Raw genomic sequence first — 15,544 nt, 5'->3', positions numbered from 1 at the left:
GTGCGTTTAGGCTTTCACTGGACCAAAGGAGTGTAATCAGGTGTTTGGTCGGTGCCTAATTGAAATCATGTGAGGCTCCCGGGGAAAGAAACAAGTCTGCAGCTCTCTCTCTGTCTGCCTTGTAAAGGAGAGTGCCAGGTATTTAACTGAAACACTTTCACTGAGTTTTATAGGCTCCCTTCGCTCCCACGTACGCAAGTTATGGCTGGGTGATCATCTGGTGAAGAATAAAACCTGTAGCTATGGAGGAAGGGGAGAGTCCAGCGGTTGCCAGTGGCGGAGCGTGCTGGAGAGTTTATGAGCTGTGCAGCTCCAGCCTTATATGGAGCTGGAGATGGCTGGAGTCAACTGCTCCTCTGGTATCTGTCATTTCCTCCTTGTCAGATTTCATTAGTTTATAATCACCGCACTGTCATTTCCTCCCTCCAAGTTTTGTTTTCTTCTTTGTAGATTGCATTTTTTTTGTCATCCCTACCTGGGAGGCAGGGAAGCGCTGCCCTGTTTTTACAGTCTCAGTGGATGGGCTGCCTGCGGTGGAGTGGGAAGCAATGGGGGCTTCTCTGGTTGCCAGATCCTGTGCCCGCAGTAAACACCAGGCACTAGCCTCTCTCGTGAGTCTAGGGTTGCCTTGTCTGGGCCAACCTGCCTCACTGCTCTAACCACTAAGTGGGATTTTTCTGTGAAATGCCAGACACCACGTCTTAAAATCTCATTAGGCACCCAGGGGCCCTACACTGTGTTGCTGCTGACCCAGCCTCCTCTAATCACACATCCCTGGCCCGCGGAAGGAGCACAGCAGCCTGCATTAATGAACAACTTCCAGGGCTCCAGGGCTCCGGTCATCCCTCTCTTTCCCTCTCTCACTTTCCACTCTCAACCATTTAGTGGATGAGGAGGAAATTAGTCAGTGTGGTTGTGTGTGTGTTCGTCAGGGGCGCAACTTTGGCTTTAGAAGTGGGGGGGACATAATTATTATTTTTATTTTTTTAATTATCCAGTCGGATAAACATGCCAAACAGCATACCGACCTCTCGGAGGCGTCTGCGTGGTCCTAAAGCACACCATTGCCTCGTTTGGATCACATTCCAGTGATGAAACTGGGGGGGACAAAAATGCAATACCAGAATGTGTGGGGGACATGTCCCCCCAGTCTCCAGTGAAAGTTGCGCCCCTGCCGTTGGGGTATTTGTGTTAACTGTATCTGTGTACAGCTGTGTGTGTGCGTGTCCACAGTCCACCAGGTGAAATAGTCTCCTTAAACTCTTTTACTCTGTGGTAGTCAAGAGGAAACATCTGGAGCGCATAAGACTGTGGCTGATTTTGGAACTGAGGTACTGAGGTCACTCTCTCTGACTCAGCTGATTAAGGCAATTTAGGCCGTTCATATTTTAAAAACCTTTGCAGTGATCATAAAACCAAACCATATACACTGTATCACTGCTGTTATGACATGTTGACATTGCTATTAATTGTACAACAAAAATTTTTTAAAAAGAATATTGAATATTTCGTGACTACTACGATGTGTGGATTAATTTCCCTTGAATGCTCTTACATAGACAGCCACTTAAGGGAAATCATTCAGAGGTCAATCAGATCAGGTCTGATAAAGTTACATGGCTGTTTGAAAGAGTGGCACTTCTCTTCCCACCCTGTGATGTTTTGGCACACACAGCTCCAGTAGCTTGTTTTCCGCCCACAACACGATGAGTGTGTAACCATTATGGTGTGGTTAGCGGTTCTAGGGGATGGGTTGACAAAACACGTTCTATCAGATGAAGTTGGGTGGTTTTGGGGGCCAGTCTATGTAGTTATGATCTCATTAGGCTCTGGGAACCACAGCTGTGGCTTCTGGTGGAGGCTCTATGACATCATACTGAGGGCTGCGGAGGAGGAGGGCAAACCGGATGTCAGTCAACAAGAGACACAGTTACTCATCACATTAGGCATTGTGATTGACATTTTTAATGCGCGAATGAACCTCATTCAAAGAGACTGGAGGTGTCGGGTCACGTGGTCAGGAAAAATGACCGACCCTACGTACTCATCCAATTCGGTTTGATTTGGGTCCCACCAAACCCATGATTATCATGTGTAGATCCTGCTCTGTTCAAATGACCAGTCAGTACAACCAGTTTGATTAGCCCTATACTATCTCTCTCAAAGCACATTTGACATCGATGCTGTCTCTTCCAGACACCCCATATGTAAACAATGGGGCGGCAGGGTAGCCTAGTGGTTAGAGCATTGGACTAGTAACCGAAAGGTTGCAAGTTCAGATCCCCGAGCTGACAAGGTACAAAATCTATCGTTCTGCCCCTGAACAGGCAGTTAACCCACTGTTCCTAGGCCGTCATTGAAAATAAGAATTTGTTCTTAACTGACTTGCCTAGTAAAATAAAGGTAAAAAAAAAAAAAAACGTCCCTGAGATGCCTTTGCATATCAAACAGGATGTCACCTGATGCTCCTAATGCCACCAGCTGCATGGTAATGACATGGGTCAGACCTGGGAGGGGACTGGTGCTGGGGAACGGCAGAGTCAGAGAGGACTTCAAACAGAACTCTAGAGCAGGTCCCTGTATGGGCCAGATAGGATCAGAGGCAGCCGGAATGTGAGGTTTGGGAGCGGTGTTGTAGTCACCATAATGAGAGGGTTGGGGAGAGGCAGATTTATTACAGCTGTCATTGTGTCACCGCTGCAAATCCTAACAAACCTTGCCTGTCCCTTTTCTAGGAAAAACACACTAAATGAAAGGGAAAAAACGTGGATACAATATGTGTGCAGTATGGTAGTGACCCGGAGGCACTGAACACAAAGACTATAGGTCACAGGGCAAAGAGCTACTATAGGAATGTTGTTGCTATTGTTGGAACATGTATAACTTTCGCTATAATAAACTCGAATGCCTCTTTCGAGGAATTTGGAACACCATTTTCATTTTGAAACACTAGCGCGAGGCTAATGTCTACGGTTGCCTCGGAAGGTCTGAAAAGTGTGTGATTTACATCAGAACACGTAACACCACCAGGAATTTCTGCTGTGGGTCTTTGTTTGACATGCTTTACTACAGCGTGTAATAGAGTGCCAGAAGAGGCGTGATTACTAGTTCTCTCTCTCTCGCTCAATTGAGCAATCGACTCGCGGTTTGCTGAGGAGATTCCTGCACTGGTCGAAAGGGCGACAGACCCAGGAAGCCTAGACGGCAGAGACTGTGGTGTTCCCCGTAGGCAGCAGGTATTCCCATTTGAGAGAGAGAGAGCAAGAGAGAGAGAGACCGCCTCTCTGTCTGCTGGTTGGACTGACAGCTTGATTCATGCTGGTGACCCACACGCCATTGACAAATATTTCAAATACACTGGGGGGGGTTCAGTTCCCTCAGACCTTTTCAGAGGACGGCTCGGCAAACAAACCCTCCACAGAAGGTCCTTCAGCCTCGCAATTATTGAAACTTACTGCCTGAATGGGAGCCTTTAATGTTCTCCTTTAGATTCTATATTTCTCATTTGTTTTTGTTTCTTTAAATCTGGCGTGTGGTGCGTGGTGAGCTGAGGGGTGTGGTGGCATGTGTGGCGCGTGCGGAGACTAGCTGGAGATATGAAGAAATTCCTTTGTGGATGAATACGCCTTGGGTGACTGACAACTCTGAGACAGAGAGAGAACGTGAAAAGTGAGACTGTAGGTGTGAATGATGGGTTGAGAGAGATAGTAAAAAATAAATTTAAAAGGGGAGAATGGAACACTTACTCAATTTTGAGTATGAACATCAAGGCATTTCTGTGTCATTGCCCCCTCTGGAGAGTAATACTTTCCTGGTCACACCTCTGTCATTTGGTTTGGGTCTTAGCCTCAAGCAGCCTTATCTGGGCCTGAAGTCTCCCTCAGAACCAGGCTGAGCTCTTCATGACTGTCAGAGTCCGGATGGAAAACACACCCTAGGGCTGAATACATGAATACATCACAGGCTCCTCAATTAATCCAGGTTTGCTGAGGAATTATGCAGTCTCCAGGCATAATGGATCATTTGCCATCCACCTCCTTGCTTCTTTGTGATGAATATTGATGGTGGGGGAGCCAGGCAGTGTTTGGACACTGAGCTGAATGTGTAATGGCGTAGAACCCCGGAAGACGAGGACGGAGATGTGAACGATGGCTGAACAACACAGGCTTTGTTCTCCTGGGTCTGGATGGATCCATCATGCTTTTTAATGTTGCAGCTTGTGATTCCGGCTTCATATCTTTGTGTGCCAAAGCACAAACCTCCTAGAGGAGGTCTTTGGCATATGAACGCTGGAGTGGGAGAGAGAGAGAGCACTCAGAGAAGAAAACAATATTGGAAGACGATAACTCTTGGAGAAATGTCAAACAAAGTTCATAAACAGTGGTTGTTTTGTCTACTTGCTCTTTATTTAAAGGTTGATCAGCCTCCAAGTTAAAAAACGTTTCCAACAATAAACTGCTGTGAAATGCTCAGAGTGTGTGTGTGTGTGTGTGTGTGTGTATTATCATTGGGTTCGCTGCCACCTGTGGACACAGCTGGCTAAACTTCACGTTCTTTGTGTTCTTTAGTGGTATGCCATCTTCCCTGCATGAATGGTGGAAAGTGCAGTGCCAGGGACAAGTGTCAGTGCCCGCCTACCTTCACAGGGAAGTTCTGTCAGATGCCTGTTCAGAACGGGAATGGGCAGCAGCGCCAGAATGGACAGCAGCAGATGTCCCAGATTCACTCCACTCACACTCTGCCGCTCACCTTCAGCAATGGACAGAACCCTGGTAAGATAGAGTCCAGAAACATGGAGTTAAGGATGATTTTTTGAAAATGTTAGTTTTTCATCCACAGGCATAGAGGTAAGTGTACATCCAGTAAGTGCAGTCGGGGAACATTAAGTTGCTCTTTTCAATAACTTTGACCCAACGTTTCCTCTTTCCCTTGTCTCCCCTAGTGAAATATGCCCCCAGCATCGTGAACATCCACGTGAAGCATCCCCCAGAGGCCTCGGTGCAGATCCACCAGGTCTCCCAGCTGGATGCCAATGGGCAGAAGGTGAAAGGCAATGGGCAGAATGGCCACTCCCAGACCCAGTCCCACTACACCTACCACCACTCAGAGAGCAGCCAGAAGATCCAGCAGCAAGGACACAACATCATCTACCCCAACCTGCAGAGCTACGTACCCCAGTACCAGCCTGTCTCCAACAGCCAGCTGGGACGCTGCTTCCAAGAGACCACTGGCACACAGGTCAGAGAGGGACTAGGGGGGAGGGGAGGGATGGAGAGAGAGGAGGGATGGAGGTGAAGAGTGGGGTAGAGAGAGGAAAACTGTGTTGAGAGTGCAGATTGAGAGTATTGGAAGACAAGTTAGAGAAGGACAAGGGGAAAGGTGGGGGTTGGAGAAAGAGAGTGGAAATAAGAGGGGGAGAGTTTGTTAGGATTTGTGGTTAATGAGTACTGCTTCAATGCCAGCCATTTATCATTCTTTGCATTGGAAAAACTACAATCAAAGTAGCTGTTTGTGCATCAAACTAATCTACGCTAATCTACATTGATGTGTGTTTAAAGGGGGGGGGGGGGGGAACAACCATGCCTCAATTTAAATCAATGCAGGTGTAAGAGCCTTCCTGTCATTTTTCAGCCTGCTTTATACCCAGAGAATAAAGATCTTATCAACACCAAGCATTTTTTCCCATCTAAGAAATAGTCCCTTAACCCAGGTCAGTGCTTAAATACATCCAAAGTTATTAGCAGCATTGGCAACTCGCCCATCTTATCCACTCCAGATCACCATTCAATTTGGTTTGCATTTTGCAGTCAAATGGACGTTGTGGTGATAAGGCTCCATCAGCAGGCGAGGCGCCGACGAGTGCTCCCTTATCAGTGTGTGTCCATCTGAGGGAGGCTTGGCGACAGGATGTGTTCTATAATAGAGCTGTTCTGTCTGAGAGTTGGAGTTGGAGTGACAGATGGGCATTGTGTGATGCTGATGGCTCACAGGCCCATGTCGTGAGGCGTTGTTGTGCAGCTTTTTTTTTATTACTTCAGCCAGCCAAATAGAGGAATATGAGGGAGTTTTCTCCCGGCTGAAAATACTGAACTCGCTCACTCAGTCTTTCTCTCTGCTGTTCCTTCCCTCTCCCTTTCTCTATTTCTCTCTCTCTTTCTCTTGTTCTCTCTCTTTCTCTTCTAAATGCCAGTGTGGCAAGGCCCTCCCTGGTCTCAGCAAGCAGGAGGAATGCTGTCAGAGCATCGGAACATCCTGGGGGTTCCACAAATGCCAGAAGTGCCCAAAACCATGTAAGTACCGATGTAATGCAAGTAACACTCTTTGACCGGTGTAGATTATAATGCTTGGCCTTTATCAGAAGGCGAATGGGGAGTGAGAGAGACTGTCGTGGGATAGACAGGCAGCGACAGAGACAGATGAACTGTACACCCAATTAAGGACGTCTCAGCCCAATGAAATTTGTCTCAGCTTATGTGAGTGCCGTGTGGCTATTTGCTGCCGAGACACAGTAGTTGAAGATAGATCCGGTAATGCACCTTACTGGCACTGTGGAAGCAGTTTACTGGCATGTGCAGTTTCTCACTTCCTAACTGCTTCCAAGAAAATGTTTTTTTTTTGTGTCGAGACAATCAACACATTGGAACCCGGCTTCTGCCCAAAAAAAGGAGGGGTAATGGTTTTTCACAGAGAATGACAGAGAAGGGGGCAGAAGGAAATGATGGGCGGGGGGGGGGGGGGTTGGAGAAATGGTAGAATTCAGTGAAGACACGCAAGTGTGAATGTGCTGACTCACATAGCAAACAGACCCAGACCAGACACAGACCCACAGTTATGTTCCAACAACCGGACCCCTGGTGTCCAGTCCACGGACTCACCTCACGGTAATCCTCTAATAACTTTCTTGTGACATTTTACACTCGTGGGAATTGGCCTATATGGGTAGGGCTAAATGTTCATGTTTATTGCAGAAGAAGTATGAAAAGCATATGCAGGCATGGTAGCAATTGAAACGGAACAGTTTGGAGATTATGGGGAAATGATTAGGCCAAAGTTGAGGACACAACAGTTCACCTGACACAAGACTGAATCCAAATATCACACTGTTGATTTTACGCGCATTTACTGTACTTTTCGTCGCATTAGTTGATCACGAAATCTGAAAATACTCTGGATACATTCAGTAAAGAAGAGTCTTCAACTATAAGGTGCTTTTGGGCTCTTCTAGCTGTGCTGTTGAGGAACTAGAGGAAGCACACTTGTAGTTGTTTTGTTTGGAACACAACCCTGCGTCCCCGCCATCACACAGTTACTGTTGTTTAAGCAATCCAAAAACGGCCCAAAAACATGACCAGCTATAAGCAATAAAATACCATCTTCCAGTGTTAGGCTTTCACAGGGCAATTCAAAGAAACAGATTGTCATTTTGTTGCGGATAGAAAGGAGTCATGAGTGCATTCAGGTGTGTGTTCTGCGGCAGATGTTCTTCACAACAGACAAACGCAGGCTCATTCTGTTCAGAAATGGCATTGGGTTTGCCGCCATGTCATCTTGTAACTGTACATCTAACACAGTGGTAACATTTTCCTGACACTGTATATGACACGAGTTTTAGGATATGGAAATGTGAAGTGCACATTTTTACTCACGGGTGTTTGGCTTGCTTGTATAACTTCACAGCAGTATTTATTCTAATCCTCAATGTCTCATCTTTCAAAATACAACGAGGCATCTTCATTTACAGCATGTCCCTCACTCAGACAACAACAATGTTTTATAAAGTTGCCCAATTAGCGGGAGGGACGGGGGGCGTCTTCTTGTCGCGTGCGGTGCTCAAATTCAGAACGGCTGTCAGTCAAAACCCATACAACGTTGTGAAGCGCAGACCCTGATCTCTGGCGTCATTTATAGCATGTTACTATACAGCCACTGCGTTCTAATTTAGGGGCTTATCAGTGCCCAAATCTGCAATTATCAACCCGTATACGGGCACAAGTGGAAAGGGCTACAATAGGTGAAAATCGATCCCTCTAATACCCCCAGATGAGCGTTACAACATTGCCGTGCTTGTATCATCCATATTTGGTGAAATAATGATTTGTACAGACCCAGACTGAAACCCAGACATAGTATCTTGATCTTTTGCCTTTTTGTGTTTATAGTTCTGGAAAATGTTGAACTATGCTGGGATGCTAAACAAATATGCTAGGAATGAGAAATTGGGAGATCTGTTTTCAAATGAACATGACACAGCCTCGCTCTCATCACCTGAGATACATTACACAATGTAGCCTAGTTACGGCAAGTAACAACAGAATGACCAGCCCAGTCATTTCAGAGCAGCTGCTCTTGAGGCACCGCTAGCCTACCTCCAATGAAAATCCTAGCTTTGACTTGCCTAGCTAAATAAAGATAAAATACAAAATAATGCACTCTCACGAGTTCCCCAGTCACTTGTATCAGCTGGCAACAGGCAAAATAAAGACGCAGAGTCACATTCATTTGGGAACATAATATGACCCTTGTGTTTATCCAGATAAAAAAGGTGGCTGGCTTCTGGCCCTGTGGGTTTATTTTGAGAAGAGATCCAGGTTTGTTTCTCTTTTTAAACAGATGTCTTCATATCAGTAGTCTGTGTTCCCACGTGGCTGTCCTGTCTTTCTCTTCCTGGGCTATTTTAGCTTGTTGTTACCCAGTGGGGGAATGTGAGGCCCATGTTTGCATTAGACCATTCCAACCATCTCCCAAGGGTGCTGCTTAAAGAATGATCTTTGTTTCTTTCGCACCAAAGCTATGGGACCGTTGAGAGCTTGGGGGACTGAGGGGATGGTGGGAGGAGACGGGGGTGGGACGCGGTTAGAGGTATGGGTTTTCATCAATTAACTGGAGGGCGGTGGATATCCTCGCGTGAATAGCTTGTACTCAAGAAGAGCTCATAAAAAAAAAAACTAATTTGTAACCAAGAAAAAAGCTATTAGTCTGCCTCAATCAGACAGGCATCAAAGTACTCTGTGCCCTCAGTGCACTTTGGAGATGCAATAACTACGCTTTAATCATTATCAAATAATCTTATGACAGCTTTTTCATTAACTCTCATTTTATGTCAGGGAGACTTTTCCCTGTTGGGCCTGAGAATCAAGTTTAACTCGGTTAGTTTGTACTCCTGTCTTACCTGACAGGTAGACTCTTTCAAGGTCAGAAATCACCACACATATTTTTCTACCATTACTTCCCTGGTTTCCACACTGAACAAAACCTAAAGCCCTTCACCAGTTTGTTCCCAAAAGTCTCCTGTTATTGAGAGGTACAAAGGAGGCACAGTGTACTGACTGGTTGTGTTGGGAGTCAAGAATGGCAGGGGCGTGAGGTTAGTGTTTATGTGTGGGCGCCGTGTTAACAGCCACATTATGCCCCCGGAGACAGTTTTCGATGTTAAATAGATTGGCTTACGCGCAAACAAACACAGCCTTGTTCCCTGTTGACAAGGCTAGCAAGTTATCAATCTGCTTTTAGGTATTTGGGTGCCACCCTGTCACGGGGCCTGAAAAGCCCTCCATCAGTACATCCGTCTGCCAGAGTAGATCTAGATTCCCCCTTATTACCGTAAGCAGACTTTGAGTTAACTCTCCATCTGCAATCACCCATCAGCATTGAAATGGTTTGATTTATTCTGAGCCAGTGGTACCATGGGCAATGCGGTTTAATGGTTCCTCTTTGAGGACTCTGACTGTGCCCTCGGGCTCTCTTCCTCCCTCATCCCCTGTCATCCCATTGGAACTCAACCAGAGTCTTGATTAACAGATGTCAGCTCCCTTCGTTGAGTTTTTACAATGAAAGCAATTAATGTCAACCTTTGGAAATGAAACAGTAAGGCTACGTGGTGTTTGGCATTTGGAAGAGGAGGTAGGAGGGTGTTTTTGCACAGTGTTCTGTCCTTGAGGCTTGTGTGGCCAGGGATAAGAAAGTTGAATGCATGAGAGGAAGTGTTTGTTCATGGGTTTGATCAGTTGCCGTGCATGTGCACGTGAGAGTGCACGTGAGAGAAGGGGTGTTTTACCCATATCTTCCCTTTCATTTTGTTTTCATATAATGGATGCTTGTGCCGCTCGTTCAACTCAAATCCATGTGGAAGCAGAAATGTTTTTATTTTGCCGTGATTCTCATTTTCCCTAGAGGTCAGCTTGAGATCCCTATTCTTGTCCTTTAACAGCTATCAGACAATGCTAGTGAGCTGAGCGGCCTGCGTCAGGAGGACAACACCATGCATTCGTGATTTCAGATCAAAGTGGGATTAAAGCAACCTGTCATCAAACAAAACCAAGTGTGATGGTTTTTATTCTTGGCAGGTTTCCTGACGCCACCTCTAGTCTGGAGTCATGATAAACTATGTAACTGTTCTAGGTGACACTTCCAGTGCGATAAACTGAATGGTGTGTGTGTGTGTGCATGTGTGTGTGGTACGCATGCATGCACGTGTGTCAGATGAAACGCTGGTTCTTTCTCAAGGTGTTTGTTTGATGGATCGTGTTTGTGTTGAACAGGTCAGAGTAGAGACTGTCAGAGTGGCCTTCCTCCTTCCTAAACAATTCTGGATGAGTCCTCAAATGCGGTCTACTCAGAAGTCAGAAGGAATCCCCAAAGTATCAGTAGAAAATGCATAATTCATTTGAAAAAACCTTGACATGTCCTCAAACGTGTTCATGTGCACGAATGAAGCGTATATACTCGACCTACATTTGCTCTGAGTCATATACGCCTCAGAGATGGAATGATGGGCGTCAAAACAAAGAACTCTCTCTCTCTCCTCTCCAGCTATTCCTCTGACAGCTGGAGGATCCAGACAGGCGATGGACTGCCCCCAGGGATACAAGCGCATCAACAACTCCCACTGCCAAGGTAAGAGCTGCGGCCCACCTCTAGTTCAACCTCTCTGCGTCGACCCGCTGGCATGGTTTTGCTTGTGTTTTCCCACACAGAGAGCGTTTCTTAGCGTGGAGGAGGGCTTTGCCAAGAGAAATGATTTGTCACCAGCCACATAAAACCCTGCTAGAGAGCAGGGCTGCAAACCAGAAACGGGAATGAATATGCTTCCTTTTGACAATTATATAATTCTCTCGCTTTGTGTTGGTGTCCTGTGCGCTCTTCTCTGCTCTACTCCTTCCTTGGGCGGTGTGGGCCTGTCTACCTGTACACAGCACCCTCTGCTGGTCCCTCACCTTCCGGTCCTCCACAGACGCACTCACTCAGCCAACTCTGAGGCGAGAGAGAATGTATTCTTAATTTACAACCCTAGTGTGCCAGCTGCCATTTGTTGTCTCCCAGAGCTGCCTGAAATTCATCAAGGATTACATTTTTTTGTATTATTTTCTTTCTCCTCCTGACCTGCTCCACTCGCTCGTCAGTGATCAATCCTGCTTTAACAGGACCCCAAACACCATAACAGCCATGCAGGAGAGAGAGGAAAAAAAGAGGCAGGTGCCATATTTGATAGATTTCCCTAATCTGTATTGAATTTGAATATGATAGCAAGTGATGACTACAATACATCAGGGCTGGCAGGCCTGACCACTTTCAGGGGAGTCACTCTAAACTCAAGCCTGCTCGGCGCCAGCGACTTTTGAACCCACTGTGGCCCAATTCAAATCAAATCACATTTTATTGGTCACATATTTAGCAGATGTTATTGCGGGTGTAGCGAAATGCTTGTCACGAAGGATCCAATTCGGGAAAGTTGTATTTCTGGTTGGAATGAGTTACTGGCACTCTGATAGCTAAATGTTATTTCCGGCTGTATGCACTGATGCAAAAAATACGTTCTGGGCTAATAATGTAAGAAATAACACACACGCGACACAAAAGAAATACTGAAAAGTTGCTGCTAGAAGCAGAGCTGCCTTGCACGTCGGCACCATCTTAAAAGATTCACTCAGCACTCCATTCAAGGGGAGAGAGAGGGAGACAGAGAGGGAAAGATGGAGAGAGAAAGAGAGAGAGAGAGAGAGAAGGCCAGCCTCAGTGTCTGGGTGGGGGCCCATATGGGCCACAGGCCTCTGCTTCAGGGACTTAACTGACTGCTCACTTTTTCAGAAGTCGTTTATAACCCATAACGCTTCTCATCATCTCACCTGCAAACCCAGACCTCTGCTCCTCTCCATGGTAGCTGGCTGTTTGAACGGTCCGATCTTACAGAGAGGGGTTTTGTACAGCACTTTTAGATATCAAAATACATTTGATTTGATTCTGAACTTAGTGAAGGCTTCTCCTTCAAATCGAGCTTGTGGCATTTGTTCGACAATAGCAACTGCCCAACACTTAGTACACTACATTATTCCACATCATTGAGGAATGATATATTAGAACAGTGGACGGTACATTGAAGACATTGAAGATATCAGGGGACATCATTTGGCATCATTCCCTGCTCTCTTCAAAGGAATCCCATTCGTTGGCAGCACTGGTACTGTCGTGCATGGCACAACCAATAGAGGGCATCTGCCAGGGTTACACTGGTTCGCCATGAAGCAGAGCGCCAGCACGCTGAAGCGTTTGCCAGGCGCAAAGGGCTCTGAAAGGGGAGCTGAGGCCTGCTTGCTGCCTAGTCGGAGAGCTGCCAGGCTGAGGAGAACAGAGCGCCGGCCCAGGGCCCAGGAGCCCAGACTTGGCTATTCCTGTGGAGGTGCTGTGACTCACCCTGTAATCCACCACATCCTGTTCCCGTTATTATTCACCTTTTTTTTTTACAGGGCCGATTTGGATTTCATTTCCAATTTGTTTTTCTTGGAGCGAGGTACGTGTGTTTACTAATCGCCAGACATGGTGTGACTGTGTCCAATATAAGATGTGGAGGGAAAAAGAGACAAGGTAGAGGATTGCTTGGCTGGTTTAAAGATGTGTGGAGTCGGTTTGGTCCCGGGTCTGATCCAGGTTCTGATTAAATTCCCGAGTGAGCCATTTGAGTTCTGAAGCGGTGAGGTTAGGGGCAAAGTGTGGTGTTAGGCATGGTTAAATTCAGTATGATTTCACTTGGACAAGCCAATCTCCCTCCCACATACTCTAGTTTAGCACTTCTCAGGCACTGCTGAATGTTGTGGGGGCTAATGCGCAGGTGCGTCCCAGACAGATTATGTGAGCGGAGATGGAGTGGAGCGAGGAGTGGAGCAAGGAGTGGAGCGTGGCCAATTTGACAAGAGCAGGGAGCGAGATTCCCAAAGGCTGGAGCATCGGCCTTCTCGCCCAGCTCCAATTTCACTCCAGTAGCGTTCACTTCACGAGCTCAGGGCATGCCCGGCGGAGCATGCGTCTGTAGTCTACTTGTGTGCGGCTGTAAACCCCTTGCTTTAGCTACTCTCATGGAGTTCGCTAAATATTTTCAGAAAGAAACTGATAAAACACACAGGTGCTAAATCAATCTGACTTACAAAGAGGAGGACCAAGAGCAAGAGAGGGAGTGCGGTGATGTAGCGTCCACAGCTAAATAATCATTGTGGAATCTGAAAAGACACGTATCTCAAAAGCGTGATGGTGTACTTACTACGTGCACATGCTAAAAGAAAGGAACGAGATGGGTAGATAACTAAGTGTGTCATTGTAGCAAAGTATTTATAAACTCAAAATCTGATCTCTTAAACGTTTCGTTCATTTTTGTTCTATTATCTATACAATAGGCCATCATTGATTTTGGCCCAATAGGCCTGGCATATTCCCACGTCCGAGGAGCTTTCCGTTTTGATAGGGTTATTGTGCCTAAAAAACCTTTAGGCCTACCTATATGTCAGGACCCGGTTACGAACCCGGGTCTCCGGAGTGAGAAACAGTCACTTAACCAACTGAAGTAAAAAGTGAAGTCCTTCAGGAAAACATGTAACCCCACAACCTCAAAAGGAATTCCACAAGAACAAAGGTAATCCTCCAAGACAAAAAGGTAAATCCACAAGGTGGTAGGTATAGCACAAAAAGCCTCAAAAGATACTCAAAAATAAATAAACAAGAACAAAAAACAGAATTCCACAAGAGCGTCCACCGGGATCAACAAGAGTTCACAGAATACTAGGGCTGGGTGCTAACATACAAACACAGAGCAAAGAACTGAGGAAAACTAAGGGTTTAAATACAATCAGGGGAAACGAGGCACAGGTGCAAATAATAATGGGGATCAAGGGAAAACAAAAGGTCAAAAAGCACAATGGGGGCATCTAGTGACCAAAAACCAGAACAACCCTGGCCAAATCCTGACAGAATCCCCCCCCCCCTAGGAACGGCTCCTGACGTTCCTACCAGCTCTCTCGGGGTGGAGGGCCCTGAACTGACGAATGAGGTCAGGGTCCAGTATGTCTTTGCCAGGAACCCAGGAGCGCTCCTCGGGACCGTAGCCTTCCCAGTCCACCAGATACTGCCAGGACCGCTGCACCCGGCGGGAATCCAGTATCCGATGGACGGTATAAGCCGGCTGGCCTCCAATGACACGAGGCGGAGGGGGAGGTCTGTCTGCCGGGACAAGGGGAGAAAAAACAACAGGTTTTAATAAGGAAATGTGAAACGTGGGATTAATCTTAAGGGATCTGGGTAAGTGTAGGCGATAAGAAACTGGGTTAACTCTCCTGGCAACCTTAAAGGGACCGATGTATTTTTGGGACAGCTTGCGAGACTCCACCCGTAGTGGTAAGTCTCTTGTGGAGAGCCAGACTCTCTGGCCGGGGCGCAGGGTAGGCCCGGGACGGCGACGTCTGTTGGCTTGTTGTTGGGACCTCTGTGAGGAACGCATAAGATTAAGACGGGTCTTCCTCCACATAAGCCGACAGCGTCTGACGAACTTCAAGGCTGAAGGCACTCTGACTTCTGCCTCCTGGTCCGGGAACAATGGAGGGGCATAGCCAAACTGACACTCGTGCGGGGACATACCAGTGGAGGAGGAGCGCAAGGTGTTGTGCGCGTATTCGGCCCAAACAATGAAGGACGACCATGTGGACGGGTTGTTACGAGTCATACATCGGAGCGTGGTTTCCAGCTCTTGATTCATCCTCTCTGTTTGGCCGTTGGACTCCGGATGGTACCCTGAAGATAGACTGGCAGAAGCCCCCATGAGTTGGCAGAAGGCCTTCCAAAACCTTGAGGCGAACTGGGGACCTCTGTCAGAAACCATATCTTGAGGAATGCCGAAGACTCGGAACACATGATTAATTACCAACTCAGCCGATTCCTTGGCAGAAGGTAACTTAGTCAGAGGGACGAACCTGGCCGCCTTTGAAAACCTGTCGATTATGACTAGGATAGTAGTATTGCCATGGGATGGAGGACGGCCAGTAATAAAGTCCAACGAGATATGGGACCAGGGTCTGTGGGGAACAGGTAAAGGGTGAAGGAGTCCTTGAGGGCGGAGGTGAGAAGATTTGCCCTGGCAGCACACGGGGCAGGCATTGACGAAAGTGGCAACGTCTTCTCTTATGGTAGGCCACCAGAACTTATGCTGGATGAACTCCAAGGTGCGACCTACGCCCGGGTGACAGATGAGGCGAGAGGAGTGCCCCCACAGAAGGACCTGAGTCCTCAC

General features: G+C 46.9%; 1 protein-coding gene across 6 annotated transcripts in view; it reads left to right on the top strand.

Annotated features, from left to right (window-relative positions):
* LOC115113249 (latent-transforming growth factor beta-binding protein 1) overlaps positions 1-15,544 on the top strand; it is a 138,247-nt gene that overhangs the window by 58,571 nt on the left and 64,132 nt on the right. For all 6 annotated transcript variants that reach the window (XM_029640699.2, XM_029640698.2, XM_029640700.2 and 3 more), the window contains exons 6-9: positions 4,569-4,772; positions 4,943-5,238; positions 6,191-6,290; positions 10,810-10,893. In XM_029640699.2, the coding sequence (XP_029496559.1) occupies positions 4,569-4,772; positions 4,943-5,238; positions 6,191-6,290; positions 10,810-10,893 (684 nt within the window). The remainder of the gene's footprint in view (positions 1-4,568; positions 4,773-4,942; positions 5,239-6,190; positions 6,291-10,809; positions 10,894-15,544) is intronic.

The sequence above is a fragment of the Oncorhynchus nerka genome, linkage group LG28, assembly GCF_034236695.1.
Source record: "Oncorhynchus nerka isolate Pitt River linkage group LG28, Oner_Uvic_2.0, whole genome shotgun sequence".
NCBI lineage: Eukaryota > Metazoa > Chordata > Actinopteri > Salmoniformes > Salmonidae > Oncorhynchus > Oncorhynchus nerka.
The sequence above is the reverse complement of the archived record's forward strand: the minus strand, read 5'-3'. Positions and strand labels throughout refer to the sequence as shown.